Source organism: Aulonocara stuartgranti (genome assembly GCF_965226115.1).
Source record: "Aulonocara stuartgranti genome assembly, chromosome: 12".
Taxonomy (NCBI): Eukaryota; Metazoa; Chordata; class Actinopteri; order Cichliformes; family Cichlidae; genus Aulonocara; species Aulonocara stuartgranti.
The window spans coordinates 35,729,975-35,746,264 of record NC_138948.1 but is presented as its reverse complement, the minus strand read 5'-3'; the positions used below and the strand labels follow the sequence as shown (position 1 = coordinate 35,746,264).

The 16,290-nt window shown below is 42.6% G+C and overlaps 3 protein-coding genes across 3 annotated transcripts; 1 reads left to right on the top strand and 2 right to left on the bottom strand.

Moving 5' to 3' along the window:
- The first annotated feature begins 1,402 nt into the window (after window positions 1–1,402).
- On the top strand, window positions 1,403–8,568 carry idua (alpha-L-iduronidase). Its single transcript, XM_082555972.1, has 14 exons — window positions 1,403–1,848; window positions 2,700–2,840; window positions 3,013–3,095; window positions 4,277–4,384; window positions 4,713–4,808; window positions 5,131–5,333; window positions 5,509–5,688; window positions 6,080–6,296; window positions 6,399–6,608; window positions 6,712–6,833; window positions 7,529–7,654; window positions 7,955–8,031; window positions 8,160–8,260; window positions 8,353–8,568. Exons 1-14 carry the CDS (start codon window positions 1,709–1,711, stop codon window positions 8,451–8,453), a joined length of 1,905 nt encoding a protein of 634 aa, XP_082412098.1. The 5' UTR covers window positions 1,403–1,708; the 3' UTR covers window positions 8,454–8,568.
- Window positions 8,569–9,310: 742 nt separating this feature from the next.
- Window positions 9,311–11,125, bottom strand: LOC309719378 (purpurin-like). The gene is made up of 6 exons (XM_082555456.1): window positions 11,018–11,125; window positions 10,716–10,830; window positions 10,217–10,353; window positions 10,013–10,125; window positions 9,718–9,930; window positions 9,311–9,608 (listed from the first exon to the last, which is right to left on the bottom strand). The coding sequence occupies exons 2-6, from the start codon at window positions 10,827–10,829 to the stop codon at window positions 9,598–9,600; spliced, it is 588 nt and encodes a 195-aa protein (XP_082411582.1). The 5' UTR covers window position 10,830; window positions 11,018–11,125; the 3' UTR covers window positions 9,311–9,597.
- A 2,241-nt stretch (window positions 11,126–13,366) lies between these two features.
- Window positions 13,367–16,290, bottom strand: atp5meb (ATP synthase membrane subunit eb). The gene is made up of 4 exons (XM_082555457.1): window positions 16,142–16,290; window positions 14,499–14,553; window positions 14,214–14,312; window positions 13,367–14,117 (listed from the first exon to the last, which is right to left on the bottom strand). The coding sequence occupies exons 1-4, from the start codon at window positions 16,175–16,177 to the stop codon at window positions 14,092–14,094; spliced, it is 216 nt and encodes a 71-aa protein (XP_082411583.1). The 5' UTR covers window positions 16,178–16,290; the 3' UTR covers window positions 13,367–14,091.

The window sequence follows — 16,290 nt, the reverse complement described above, 5'->3', positions numbered from 1 at the left end:
AACGACCTGAGTCTCCGCAGCAGGTACAACCTGCTCTGCCCTTTCCTGTAGAGGGCGTCTGAGTTATGAGTCCAGTCCAGTCTGTTGTTCAGATGAACACCAAGGTACCTGTAGCTGTCCACAGCCTCAATGTCCATACCCTGGATGTTCAGTGGTTGCAGTGGAGAATGCTTGTGCCTGCGGAAGTCTACCACCAGCTCCTTGGTTTTACTGGCGTTGATCTGGAGGTAGTTCAGCTGGCACCAGTCCACAAAGTCTTGAGTCAGTCCTCTGTACTCCTTGTCGTCCCCATCAGTGATGAGGCCGACTATTGCAGAGTCATCAGAGAACTTCTGCAGGAAGCACTGGGTGGAATTGTGGGAGAAGTCTGCAGTGTAGATGGTGAAGAGGAACGGAGCCAGAACCGTTCCCTGTGGGGCCCCCGTACTGCAGACGACCCTGTCCGACACACAGCCCTGAGTCCTCACATACTGTGGTCGGTCGGTGAGGTAGTCCAAAATCCAGGTAGTGAGGTGATGGTCCACTCCAGAGTTCTCCAGCTTGTCCTTCAGAACCGAGGGAAGAATAGTGTTGAAGGCACTGGAGAAATCAAAGAACATGATTCTCACAGTGCTTCCAGCGGTCTCCAGGTGAGCGAGGGAACGATGTAGGAGGTGAATGACGGCATCATCCGCTCCAATGCCAGGCTGGTAGGCAAACTGAAGTGGGTCCAGTGATGAGCTTGTTAGGCGCCGAAGCTGAGCCAGGACCAACCGCTCCAGGGTCTTCATCAGGTGGGATGTCAGAGCCACCGGCCTGTAGCTGTTGAGGTCCTTGGGGCGTGAAGTCTTTGGCACTGGTACAACACAGGAGGTTTTCCAGAGCTGTGGGACTCTTCCCAACCTCAGGCTCAGGTTGAAGAGGTGCTCCATCACCCCACACAGTTGGTCCGCGCAGGACCTGACGACCCTCGAGCTGATGCCATCTGGGCCCGCTGCCTTCTTGCCATTAATCCTCCTCAGTTCCCTCCTAACCTGGATGGTCGAGAGAGACAGGCTGGAGCCTTGTGTTGAGTGTGTATTGGATGCTGTTGTTGGGGGTGGGGGGGAGTGAGCAGGGTGAATAGAGGAGGTGTGAAGTGTCTGAGGTGGAACAGCAGCAGTGGGGGTGGGTGAGTCTGCAGCCGATGTTGTAGACTGTCTCATGGTTGAATCAAATCTGTTGAAGAAATGATTCAGTTCATTTGCCCATCTCACATCCCTCCCAGGCAGAGAGTTCTGCTGTTTGTGGCCTGAGATGGTTCTGAGGCCTCTCCAGACTTCACCAACGTTGTTTTGCTGAAGCTGGTTCTCCATCTTCTGCCTCGATAATATAATAATCGATAATATAATAAGAAGCTACATCATTGATACTCTGCAGAATGTTGTGTTTAATTGAATGTGCAGTGGTTTTGTGTCCATGCAACTGATGCACCGCTCACTTCCCTAAAAGACTACAACACTGTCGCATGTAATCTACGTTGTTGTGTTCACATGACTGCAGTCGCACTTTGCTAGTTTGTTAGAAACACTTGTTGGTGTCTTAAGTGTGTCTAGTTGAGCTATGGCAGAGCTTTTTCTCCTATTTACTCACAGACGACGTTTAAGTCACACTTCCCCACTCTCTTTATAACACACCGTGTTTGTTTTTTGTTTTTTATTGTAGCCGTTTAAGCTAGCGGGTCGCAAATATGATGGTGTGGAAAACGTTTACATTTCTAGCTTTGCTCCTTTGCATTTCCGAAACTTCAAGCGCTTCCTATGTTATCACAGCTGACGTGCAAAGGCCGACAGGAGATCTTAAACACTTCTGGAGAAGCACTGGTTTCTGGTAGGTCCAGTTTTAACTTTTCCCGTGTGAGCGCCGAGCAGTAAGTGTCAGCCAGAAAGCAGAGATTCACTGAAACGGGACACTGACTGTGGAATTATTTTTATATTCACTGTAGCAGAATACTTCAGAGGAAGTATTTAAAAAACGATGCACTTACTAGGAACACGTAGGACTTTCTCTGAGCGTAAAGGGAGAAAGGTAGACTATGGAGTAACTCACTGCCAAGGTATGCAGAAGAGCATCTCTGAGCACACAAGACATCAAACCCGGAAGTGGATGGGCTACAGCAGCAGACCAAATTTCTGACAACTAAGAACACATTAATGATGCATGCTCTGATGAGTGTCAGTATCTGCCACTCATTCAGGGTTGGCATGAACAACATGAGGGCCCTGCCTGCTGCTGGTGGTGCCATGGTGTGGGAGATATTTTCTTGGCATGCTTTGGGTCCCTTACTAAACGTTAAGAATCATTTGAACGACACAGCCTACCTGAGTATTGTTGCTGGCGATGTTCATCCTTTTTTGATCACATCTGTCAGCACCAGCATCACACACAGTGCCACAAAGCTCAAATCATCCCAAACTGGTGTCTTGAAAATTCACTGTACTCAAATAGCCTCCATATTCACCAGCCCACTGACAAATCTGCAGCAGCTATGTTATGCCAGTCATGTCACTACAGACCAAAGTCTCTGAAGATGGTTTCCAGTACATTGTTGAATCTGTGTCATGAAGAACTAAGTGAGTTCAGGGAAAAAGGGGGTCCAATCTGGTGTACCTAATAAAATGCCCAGTGAGTGTGTGTAGATATAGCACAAAGCTAAATGTTTGTCTGTGTTTTGTGTCCAGCCCCCCACTCCCTCACACGCAGGCCCACGAGTATGACCTGAGCATTGACCAGCAGCTGAATTTGGCCTATGTGGGCTCTGTTCCTCATGGAGGGATCCAGCAGGTCAGGATACACTGGATGCTGGAGCTGGTGACTGCACAGTAAGTGAAGTAAATGAACAAGCAAGTAGGTAGCAAGTAGCATGACATGTGGTGGGTCATGTTTGCTATAACACGCTCGCGATCGAAGACAAGCTTTTTGAATGTTGTTTTTGTAGGTTATAACTTACAGTAGTACTAAGAGTGGTCTCATCTAACTTTTTTTTAATTTTAGAGATATTGGAGGAAAACCTCAATATAACTTCACTAGACTGGACCGGCTGATAGAGCTATTATGGATGAATGGCCTTCAACCAGGTACTGTACTACAGTCCTGTTATATTTATTCCTGATGTACATTTGTCATCTGTTTTCATACCTTTTTATTGTTCGTTATGAGTTCATGGAAGAGTAAAACATAATTTCTGTGGTCACGACTACCACAAAAGTTGACCCTGCGCGGGCGACCGTGGTTCAGGGGGTTGGGAAGCTCATCTTGTAACCAGAAGGTTGCCGGTTCGATCCCCAGCTCTGTCTGTCTTGGTCGTTGTGTCCTTGGGCAAGACACTTCACCTACCACCTACTGGTGATGGCCAGATGGTGCAATATGACTCTCTTCTGTCAGTCTGCCCCAGGGCGGCTGTGGCTACAACTGTAGCTGCCTCCACCAGTGTGTGAATGTGAGAGTGAATGAATAGTGTAAAGCGCTTTGAGGATCTCGAAAAGCGCTGTATGCAGTCCATTATTATTATTACTCGAGTAATACCTCAGCCAATTTTGAAGTAGGTCAGATGACAGAAAAACATTCTCTTGCAACAAAATCTAAAGCCTTGCCTAGCCTAGCCTGCTTGGGGTGGCTGTAGCTCAGGAGATAGAGCAGGTCATCTACTGATTGGAAGGTTAGTGGTTTGATCCCTGGCTGCCCTTGTCTGCAGGCTAAATATCCTTGGGCAAGATACTAACCCCAAGGTGCTCTCCGATGCATTCATTGGAGTATGAATTTATGTGAATGTTAGCTTAACCTCCTAAGACCCAAACATGCATTTTTAACTTCTGTTTGCTATTTGGGCTGATTGGGACCTGATTAATGTAAAAACAAAGAATTACCTGATGATTTTTTTTAACTGATTTTTGTTTCTGAGAAAAATTAGATCCACATATGAGGACATTTGTTTTAAATTTTGATAGAAGAGTGGCAGTATGGTGTCCTCGTACGTGGTTATCAGTTCCTTGTATTGCAAAGTTGTGTATTTTGGTCTAGACAACCCAAAATGTGATGTCCACATATGTGGACGCCAGGTTCTAGGAGGTTAGGAAGCACCGAAGAAAGTGCTTGTATGAATGGGTGAATGTGGCATGTTGTATAAAGTGCTTTAGGTGCTCCAGGAGGGTAGAAAAGTGCTATGTACGTCCATTTACCATTTAGTTAATTTGTTAGCTAAACATCAGAAATTTGTATATCAGAAAACGTAATTGGATTTTCCTGTTCTCTGTTGCAGGATTTGAACTGATGGGAAGTGTCTCTAATTACTTCACTGATTTTGAGGATAAATCACAAGTGGTCGAGTGGAGAAATCTGGTTTATCTCATAGCCAAGAGGTACATTGGTGAGTGAGTTGAAGCAGACATCGTTAGTTTAGTTTTTTGTTTCGTACTTTTTTTGCATAATCAATAAGAATATTAAAAAGGACGACAGTGAAGAACAGTGAAGTCCAATAGGAGAGCCATAACAAATTACTATGCATTAAAATAATGAATAACAGTCATTTTTTTGACTAAAATGGTCCCAATTGAAGTATTCAGAAATCAATCAGAAAATGTACTGTGGCGGGCATGTAAACATGTGATTTAGCTGAAACTAAATGGCTTAATCTGCACTGTGTCACCCTGCTCATGTGTTTTGTGATGACTGTCGTTGCTTGTTGTAAATTTCAGACAAATATGGCCTGGGAAGTGTTTCTCGATGGAACTTTGAAACATGGAATGAGCCCAACAACCATGACTTTGATAATGTTACTGTCTCAATTCAAGGTAAACCTGTGAGACATTGTGCATGGCTTGTGTGTGTGTGTGTGTGTGTGTGTGTGTTTGTGTTTGTAAACTGTTACCATTGATGAAAGGTAAGTCTGGGGGTCCCCCCCCCACCCCCCTACTTATTTTCTCTTATAGATCTGGAGCTTGTGTTTATAATAGTGTTATGTGAATGTAAACGGGCACACACATTATATGAAGTTATGCCTAAAAGCACTAAACCAATTCTTCTGGAGCTTCTTTTATAAATTTGTGGAAATTCAAATGTTCTCGCCAGACAGTATGACAGTGCTGTGCTGTGGATTATCATTTTTTTCTCAAGGGTTTCTAAACTACTATGACGCCTGTTCTGAGGGTCTGCGTGCTGCCAGTACACTCCTGAGGTTTGGAGGTCCAGGAGACTCTTGTCACCCCCATCCACACTCCCCGTACTGCTGGGCCATGCTGCAGCACTGCTACAACGGCACCAACTACTTCACTGGAGAGACTGGGGTCAGACTGGACTATATAGCCCTGCACAAAAAGGTGTTTTCTTTTCTTAGCAAATAGAAAATGAAAGCAGTGCTTATAGTTGCTTATAGTTGCCAGAGAAATATAATTATCATTATGTTCATAGACTCAGCTGTTTTAGGAAAAACTATAGTTATTACTACACAAACTTGCTTAATTCCAGGCTGACTTCCTGTTTTCGATCTTACAGGGAGGAGGCTACTCCTTCCCCATCCTCCAGCAGGAGATCAAGACTGTAGGAGAGATCCAAGAGCGTTTCCCTAAGTTTCGCAGCTTGCCTGTTTACAATGACGAGGCTGATCCTCTGGTAGGGTGGTCCAGGCCTCAGGAGTGGAGGGCTGATGTGACCTATGCTGCAATGGTGGTAAAGGTGAGGCGAAGACATTTAAACGAACAGCATGGGTGGAAAAAAATATTTCACGTGGGAATTTATGTTTGTTAGAAGTGTCCAGTCTAGAACAATATCTTTCATTTAAACCTGAAAAGGACCGCACCAAATAGCTGATGTGAGCACGGCAGCTCTAAATTGCCGGACATCAAACTTTAATCGGTAATGGAGAGATTAGCAAATGCCCCCATATTTTGTGTATGATCTTCTTCCCATAGAAATGACCCCGACAACTTCATAAAATGTATTCATCAGACCAGTCTAAATGTGGGTATGGGATAAAAGAACTAATTTGTTGTCGGTGTGTTACGAGGAGCTTCTCTCTGCCAGTTAAATCACCCTGATCAAATCCTCTGCTGTCCACCTTCAAAAGGTTATAAACCAGCACCAGGATATGTTGATGGCAAACCCAAACAGCACCATCAACTACACCCTGCTGAGCAACGACAATGCCTTCCTCAGCTACCACCCACACCCCTTCACCCAGCGCACATTGACCGCCCGCTTCCAGGTCAACAACACTCAGCCGCCTCATGTTCAACTCATCAGGAAGCCCGTCCTCACAGTCATGGCCCTGCTGGCTTTGCTAGGTGACATCTTTACCCTAGAACACATGTTCCCTCGGGGGGAAAAGGGGATGAATCGTTTAAACATGATTTAATTCGTATGTGTCCCTGTGATTCAAATTTTAGGAGAGACCCAGCTTCTGGCTCAGGTTGTGAACTCATCAGGAGGCCACAACGGCACACTGGGAGTTCTCGCCAGTAGCCACAAACCCGTAATGCCCGGTGGCTCAGACAGCTGGCAGGCAGCAGTGTTGGTGTACAACAGTGAGGACAACAGCACCTCTACCATCACCGACGATGTCACTGTCTCACTGAAAGGACTGCCTGCACAAAACGGTAACACTGTCAAGGGATTTGGAGTGTTTCTGTTTATCTGTGATGATTTCTGTAAGACTGTTTGGTTAATTTTACTCCTCTTTGCTATCTGTTTGTTATCCAGGTCTAATGTATGTCACATATTACTTGGACAATAATGTAACCAACCCTTACGAGCTGTGGCAGAACACGGGGAGCCCTGACTACCCCACAGCAGAGCAGCTCAGACGCCTCAGGAGTGTGGAGGTAAACAGGACAGCTGGACAGTATATATTCTAGTTTTCTGCAATTATAATTGTATGTTTTTCAGTGTACAGCAAAACACGAAAGCTAAAAGTTATCTATCCTGTTTGATACACTACTCAGAGAAAATTAGGGGAAGACTTGATCATCACCACATGTCAGTTAAAAAAATTACCTTGAGCGAGTTGTTAATGTCCATTTCTGAGCATACTGCCAAAATCGGACTTCATCAGGATTGCATGTGGTCCTGATATTCTTTAGCGGCATCTATGGTCACAGCCCAGCACCGTGCGGCTTGATTGGTGTTCCCGAGAGATCAGCAGAACAGCTACTGGTGCCTTTTTCTCTTTACAGAAGAGAGCAGGTTGTCAGTGAGCACACGTGACAGGCATGAAAGAGCCTCGAAGGCTGTGGCACACTTTACGCCGTGCAATGATTCCCTCATTCCACCGAGTTAAACAGGCTTCTCTGCCTTTATTTTTTTTATTTTTGATGAAGTTTTCTGCACACCACACTGTGAAAGCATGGATTTCCTCCCAGTATGAACTCTCATCATTTTTTGTTATCTAGTTGATGCCTGTGGGATTATTTTTATGTGAGTCTTTAAGACTTGAACTGATTTGACAGATCACTTTGACCTTTTCCTGCTCTCTCAAGTGCACTGAGACACGCGTTGACCTGATGTGTCATTGTCTCAGGGCCCCCACACTGACGGACCCTTGGACGTTCCTGCAGGAGACAGTCTGATTCTGAAAGCCAAATTGCCGGTGCCCTCCGTCCTCCTCATCCACGTCTGTGCCCGGCCGAAAGCTGTGCCAGACCAGGTTAGTACCAACACAACACAATGTTGTATAGATAAAATATCTCATATTACACTCGTGTCATAAATGAGTCTGAAAGACAATATTAGAAAATAGTAAGAAGGCTGAAGCTGCTTTAAAATATTTTAATTGATTATATTTTTAATTTTAAGCTAGAAAGAAGTCTGTAGAGCCAAGGCGAGTTTTTATGAGTAGGTCTATTTGCTAAATTTGTAATAAATGTATGTTTTTAAATGCTCTGTTGTCTATAAAATTAATCACAGATTTATATTTTTACACTGCGTTATATTTGACCTTCTTCAGGTCAACGGGTTACGCTTCATTAGGATCACTAAAGGTCAAGTCCTTATTATCTGGTCTGACCACTGTGTCAATTCAAAGTAGGTGTTTCTCATCCAAAACATTTCATTTCACTCTGCTTTAAAATGTATTATATGCATCTTTATCCTTTAAAGGTTGGACAACGTTAGTAAGGCTAACACCACTTTTATTATGTTATGCTTCGCAGATGCATCAAAACATATGAAGTGGAATTATCCACAGGCGGCAAGGCATTCGGCAAAATCAGCACCCAGAACACTATTTTTACTTCTTATGTTTATTCACCAGGTAAGAATTCACACTAAATTCTTCTAAATCTGAGACCTTTAGAGTCTGACTGTACAGAGAAATAATATCATGCTCTCTGTTGTGTTCTGTAGTGGACCAGGAGGTTAGTGGTCTGTACAGAGTTCGAGCTGTGGACTACTGGGGAAGGCCCGGCGAGTACTCGCTGCCAGAGAGATATTCAGAGGAGCATTAGTCCGAGATCTGGTCTGCTGGCTGTTATGTTATGTTTTGTTATTGTTTTATATAATGTAAATTTTTGGATTGGTGGATTTTGTATTTAATAAAGCATTGTATGTGGTCAGCTGTAATCATGTGAGTCAAGGTATGAAATCACTGAATCCTCGCCCCACCCCATCATGTTGAGGTCACCTGAGGCAAGGTGTAAGTGAGGTTTGAGACGCTTGGGAAGGGATCTCTAGACTGCATTGTTGGTTTCTAATATCCGGTGTCTGGTCAAAGATGGTGGACACAGATCGTCTCCTTTACTGCTCTTTGAAAACATCTGTATTCTCGGTCCAAGGTGTGGACATTTGCATCCTTGAAAGAGTGACCTTTATCGTTCAGGTGCAGATGTTGTCATGTTGAGGTGGCTCTTCTACGGTGGCTGTTTGGTTTCTCCTATTTAGAGTCCGAGCACTACTCACCGCGCCGCACAACATACATTGTGTTATTCAGCTTGTGTTTGGGAGTGCATTGAGATGAACCAGTTTCTGTCTGAGGGTGTTGCTACATCTGAAGTGCAGGGGGAAGTCGTGGGACCACAATGTTGTTCTATTTCTGCCTGGTTGGTGTTTGAAACTCTTTCCTGTACATCTTTGCTGATTTGATTAAGGCTCAGATGAGATAAGCACAAGTTTTAGGACTTTTCTTTAAACACATCCTTTTCTTTCTTTCTCCTCTGCCTTGGAGGAAACATCCTCTGTGACTTCAAAAATTTGGGTTTCTAATTTTTCAAGCGAATCACTTCAAAAGAGTGAATAAACGGGATTGGATAAATAAGTGAACAGTAGATATGAAGTGCAGTTAAGGGAAATAAAAAGCCACCACAAGTTTCTTTACAAAATTTATTGTCACCGATGCAGAATGGCACAGTGCAGATGTTACCCACCAGTGTGACAGTTTGATACAGCTGGTTATTTGATGATATCCACTCCATCGCTAATAGTTTCCAGTGGATTTAAATTGTATTTTTGTCGTGGCAGGTTTAAAGTTTTCACAGGGTTATGGATTGGATTGGATTTATCTGATGTTGGTCACATAGTTGGAATGTGACAGGCTTATTCTCTTGGATCCACTTTAATGTAGGGTTGCTCAACATGCCCCAGATGAGCATTTGTTTAGCAAGCTCCTGTTGAAAACAGAGAGGAGGAACAAGTGTCAGATTAAGTCTTAAAATTCTTTCTCTGCATCAGAGCTTAAGCTAAACAATCCTCAACACAAGTCCTTGTTTTACATACCGGACTGCAGCACAGGCTGGAACTGTCCGGCCATGCAGATTTCCTCCTGCTTCTGGCGGACCACTCTCTGGATGGCAGGGGGGAGGCCACGGGGGTTGCGGGAGAAGACTAGAGCATAGCCATCCTCGCAGGTTCCGTCATCCTTCAGGGTGCGGCAGGCATAGGTGATGGCGTAGTTGTCATAGTCTGTATCAATGACCCAGTAGTTGTCACCTAGAAGTCAGGAATGAGAAATTAGTCCCAGCTCCACGAAGGAAAGACAGAGTGACAAAGAGAACATGATGAGCAGGCTTACCGCCACTGGACAGGTAACTGGCCAGGCCCTGGTAGTCCATAAACATTTTACCAGGGCTGCCAGGGTCAGGGACTGTGTACTGAGCAGCCATGTCAGCACAGACAACCCAGAACCTGAATACAGAGGAGAGGAAATATGCAGCAAATGCAAGCGTATTCATGACCTCACATTGAAGCTGCTACCAAGTATGTTGCAAATACCCACCCAAAGAGAGTGACTCTGCCTCTGGAGGAGGCCACCATGGAGCCATCATCGCCAACCGTGTACTCAGCAGAGATGTTGTCCTGCAGGAACAAACCCTCAGGATCTTTCTTCTGCAGAGCGTACCACTTCCCTGCGTACTGTTATAGGGAAGAAAGGGCAAAGATGAGCTTTATTTTGATTGGCACGTCTATAGTATGGATATACACACTGAAATGTGTGAATATCACAGTAAGTAGCACATAGTTCATAAGTTCATATGTGTGATTGTATGCCGATGATGTTCTGGTTTATACATGAGCCACATTGATCATTTTGTTCCTGTTTTGGTTATTTTTTCAACTACTTATTATACACCAGTGTTACTATAAATACAGTCAAGCTAATTCAGATTACAGAAAGTTCAAAAATACACAGAAAAAGTCTTAGAATATATTTCAATTTTTGATCTCGTAATGAAAGGGTTAAGAAGTATCCTTAAAAGACACATTTGCGTACTCACTCTTTTGGGGTCAAAGTCCTGTTTGACTGTGAAGCTGTCCACCACACAGGAGGCCAGGCTGTGCTCCACACAGGCCAGAAGCATCATCACCAGAGCAAAGATTTGAAAATTCATCCTAACGCAAAACCCAAATTAACACTGTATTATGATTTGTTTATATAAAGGTGTAAAGTCAGCATTCCTAAATCATTTTGACACTAAAATCCTCATAAATGGTTTAAGAACAAGAAAGGGTTGTTCTTTGAGCTCCATATTTATTTGTAAAAATTTGAGCAAGTCCCTTAAAAGAAGCATCTCCTTACCTGAAGTAGGGAATGAAGAAGCCACAAGACGTTTTCAGTGCAGAGTTGTTGCAGTGAACTGTGGTGAGAAGACGCTGTGTGAGCCTTTTATACCCGACGCACAGACAGGCTCGCTGCTTATTTTCAGATTTTAAATCTACGGCTTATCCAGTTAACAAAATCCGCCGGCGTAAGCTGATGAACCCCCAGATTCAGCAGGCTTTATGTAATTCAGTGCAGGGCTACATAATGGAATACAACTTAACAGATGCCCGGCAGGATAAGGCTGGCTGAGCCGCAGGTCACGTATGCACAGCAAAGGTGTTTACATGAGCAGGCAAATGTATTTTTAGCCCTGAGGATACATGAAAATGTATAAAGTGTACAGATTTACCCAGCCTGAGAAAGATGCAGGGTTCAAGAGAGATTCTGTCTTTCTACTGCATCTGTGTTTCCTTTAAATGTGTTCAAGATATTCCCAAAACCCTGAACAGGGACAGTTTTTCCAAGAGCATTAATGCTTTCTGTTATCATTATTAATATTAATTTAACACGATAAAACAAATCACTGCACTAATTAACTTAGTGTTTTGTTCTGCCAAGTCTATTTGTAGATTAGGCATTACTGCTCCGTCTCTTTAGCCTTTTTGCCTGTTCTGTTTTATTCAGGATGTTTTAACCTAAAATTATGTATTTTGTGAGTTCTTAAACTTTAACAACCAGTGGAAAGAAATCAAAAATCTGTTTTCCACCTTCAACAAACAGTACAAATGTACAACTGGTAAAACTGCAAAAAAAGAAAAAAATTATATATATGTACTGGATGTTGGGTCATGTTAGGTCAGCACAGGCTCAGGTGTTCCCGGCTGCTGCCACTTACTTGGTTAAGTAATCTGTCTCTTCTTCAGCTTCGCCCTGCAATGTGTCACACAGGAAACAGCTGAGCTGCATTATAGAAAGTTTACACCACTTATGCATCCTGCATGTGCAGAGGTCTAAAAATGCACAAGCTTCTGTTTTACAGGTATCAAGGTGAAGTTATATTCCAAAAGCGCTCACTTTACGATATTATATATCGTCTACATGGTTTATTTAGAAGAAAAAAGGATAAAGAAAAGCTCTTCTTTTGATTTTACAAATTTTGGAGTCAAATGTCGAGCAACTGGTTTTGTTTTGTTTTTTCAGTTTTTGTGTCCCAGAATCCAAACGTAACCAGATCACTGTAATCCCTCTAACAGCTCTTGGGAGATATTTTTGTAAGGTAAGGAAGCCAATTTAAGACGAGTAGTGTGTCGGTAAATCCGGCTGCATTTTTCTGGCAGCCCTGTCATTGTTGTCGTTCTAACAATAACCTGTCCTGAAGATATTACATAAGACCTTTGTGCCCAACGTCCTCACCTTTTTAAATGCAGTCAAATCTTCGACACTGATGTGACCAGTCACGTGTCAGCAGTGTTAACTCTGCATCTCTAATCTGAAAACAAACGACAGGTTTAAATGATCCTGTTACAGACGCGCACTTGCTTAACTGGAAGGGAGCTCAGGTTGATCAGATCTGGACCAGAGCCATGTCAGGTTGATGACTGGTTCAAGTTGTATAACAAGCAGCTGAGTGTAGAAATATATGCATCCGTCTTATTTAATCATAGGCTGCAGTAACTCTTTTGATACTCAACTAGCCATTCACTTTTCTCCCAATTAAAATTTCATTTTACAAAACTATCTTTTTGTGCATTAGTGAAAATAATTAATGACATAACTCTGGACTTTGGAAACAATAGAAATTATTTTTAGGCGATGCAATTAAACCAAAAGTAAGAGGTTGTTAAAATTGTTTTAACACCCAACCAATGTGGGTCACACTAAAAGTGAAAATGAATTTCCACATGAACTGTAATCTTAATTAAATGGGAAGTTTAGACAATAAGTATGAACTTTTCCACAGGTTCAGAAATACAGCAGGACTGAGCAGAGTGACAGACATGTGAATCTCAAATAAAGAGCATATGACTCAAACTTTGGAGTCATATTTATGCATTTAAATAAGTAAATCTAAATTAAAGATCAGCCACAAAATAAGTAAATTTTTACCTTTAAATCTATAAACTTATAATAAAGTGTTCCAGGCTGTCTTATTTAAAACTGACGTCAAGGGCCTGGTGGCATGTCACCGTGCCAACATCTAAAAGGCTCTTTCAGGCTTTCAAAGAAAAGATTGTGAATGCCTGGCAAAAGGATTTAAGAGGATAAGTCATTCCACTGTAACAAAAACTACAGATCACCTCAGCCATGTTGCCAGTTAGTTCTCAGGCAGACGTGTGACCACCTGTTAAATTATTTTAAAGAAATGTGGTTCACACGCACACAGAGTTATACTTCTTATGTCTTTATTGAAAAGCTTAAAGTGAAGGCTGGAGAAAGTGGACATAATACCTCAAAAGCTCCTTGGATTGAACAGGATTTGTATAAATTGGGTATTGACAACCTGTGCTCTTGGAGTGAGGTTGGAGGGAACAGTGCTTTCATCATCAACTTACACAGAGCAGCATTACGGAGGTGCACGAAAGTGGAGGAAAAAAATAAATCAATGCACTCCGTGTTTCATCAGCATTTCTGAAGAAGAAATGAGAGGTTTACTAAACTAACCAGCACCCCTTCATAAATGGTTCCCAGACAACTGTGCAAATTTTAAGTCGATGTTGTAAATGGAAACCAGTGATCCAAAAAGTTGTTGGCAGTAAAACAAAAAAAAAAAGGTAACTGTAAATAATGATATATTTCTACACTTAATATGAAAAAGTGTTAATGCAGAAGCAATCGGGAATTCAGTTGACTGAAGGAGAACAAAGACCACAGTGCATATATGGCATTAAGAGTTCAAAAGCTTTACTCAATAATCCATGACTAACATTAAATCACAATATCTGGAAAACCAAAGGGCTGCTGTATTATCAAAGGTAACGGTGAACATGTCCACAAAATAGGAGTGTTTTTGAGTGGCAGTGACCCCATTTTGCCATAGCTACTCCAGAAAGAGTGGAAGAGGTTGGAAATTGCACATGGACGTGGACATCCTGGAACAGCACTCCAACGCTTTACTTCAGAATGCTGTCTTCATTTGCTGTGAGGACGAGAGCAAAATATGAGATTTGACAATGCAGTCGTGATTGAGACGTCCACATGTGAGCTGTACAGTATGTCTGCGTGAACAAGGTACCTTCTGCTAGCTGCTTGGCGATGCGCTCCTGCTCTTCACGGACCTTCTTCTCCTCCTCCTCAATCCTCCTCTCTTCCGCTGCAATAGGCTTCAGGTGATCTGAGCAAATCAGAACATTTATTAAGCTGAGGTGGAAGAAAAAGACACGCAGTTTCCTGATTTATGAGATACAACTATTGTCTTACACAGCACGTAGTATATAAGAAGCTCTGCCCAATGAATGGAAGTGTTTGACCTCATTACACTACACAGCTGCAGTAAAGGACAGTTCTAGTAACAACTTACCATATCTCCTTTTGCCATATATGATCCCAGCAATCAAAGCTGAGTACCTGGCTGTCTGCAATAGAAAATGTGTACATGTTAGTGTCAAAAACTCCACAATGAGCCGGCTCAGCCGCAAAAGAAAAAACACGATACAATTGTAAATGATAAATGATTTATGTCTGACAGTGAGAGCCATCCATCAGCCTCTGATGACCATTTGGTACCTAAAAAGCGAGCTACTTCAAAAACCCTCCAACAAAACACAGGAGGAAAAATGTTCCCAGTAAAAGTGGAAACAACAAAAGGTGTTTCACCACTTGAGGCAAAAAACACACCACCGAGTAAAACCTTGCCATAAAGAGGGAGATACTAGCAGCTGGTGTTGTGTGACCCAAATGTAAAATGACTCCACTGAGCATCGCTGGGGAACTCGCTGACTGCACCTCCATATGACAGGAAGGGCAAACGTGGATGGAAGTGACTGATGTGATCACATGGTGGAAAAACAAGGCTGTAAGCAGCTGGTTAAAAAGCTTGATCCAAGACAGAAAATATTTTTCAGTTTTATTATATGACAGCATGGTGCAGCTCCTGAAGGGTTAAGTTTACACTTTAGTTCAACAATAACCAAAGTGTTAAGCAGTTATACTTAACAGTTATAATGCACCTTGTTTTAATAGATTCACATTTCAATTATGGCAAATTTATTGAAATATTCTGATATTGTGTATTATACCGTCACACAGCTTTTTGTTTTGTAGATTTATAGTGTATATATTATTTATGAATGCAATATTCATTATTGTCTTACACAGTGTCAGTCTGTAGTATATATATACACATTTTTGCATTCTCATAGAATAATGCCCTTAGTAGGCGCCTGCAGCATTTTTAGTTTAACTTTGTTGTTTGCTCAATGTTTATTAAAGACTGTACTATTTGTATTCTTTATCCTGCTGCTGTAACACAAACTTCCCTTGTGGGATTAAAGTATTTATCATTTTGAAGCTGTATTTTCTAACACCAGCCGCTACACCTGATGAGCTTTCATTAGTACAAAACCCACATTTGACTGAGGATTTAAAGGGCATTAACGACAGGGCACAAAGAGTAACTGTTCCAGTAAAAAAATATCTAGTCTACAGTAACCTTATCCACCTGTCATTCACAGTATGACCAGTAGGGGGCAACAGCTTCGCTCCAAAACAAGAGTTTTCTGACAGCTGACAACTGAAGTAGAAGGCGAACAGCAGCTAAACTTGTTTGATGCAGAGACAAATACAAAAACAACACATTTTTAGAATTAGTCATTTCCGGTGACTCCACTTTACCAGCCAGTTAGCGCTGCGGCGTTTAAATGAAGGCAGCTTGTATTAACTATCAGTCAAATCAAGCGTGATGTTCCGTAACAGTCACTGTTCTCCCGCACACATGTACGGTCAGTGCAAGCTGAGCTGTACGGCACAATCAAACAACAGTACAACTCAGGCTGCAGCTGCTCATTCATAGTTTTAGTGACACAGCTGACAGCTAGCATGCCCCTGCTAAACGTTAGCAGGTTAGCGTGTTCTCGGTAGCTAACTAGCAGCCTAAAAGACGGCGGTTTGTGCCGTCTGACTATAAAACACTAGTTTTATAACAAAAGGTGTGTCAATGCAAACCTTAATCAGAGGTGACACTGCAACCGGAGGAACCATAGTTTCACGGCAGGCTTACGATTAACAGCAGAGGTCACTTTAGCACCAACAGGAGGAAGAGCAGAGGTGTCTTCTTCTTTAGGTCTTTCTGCCGCTGGTGAACTGCTGCCACC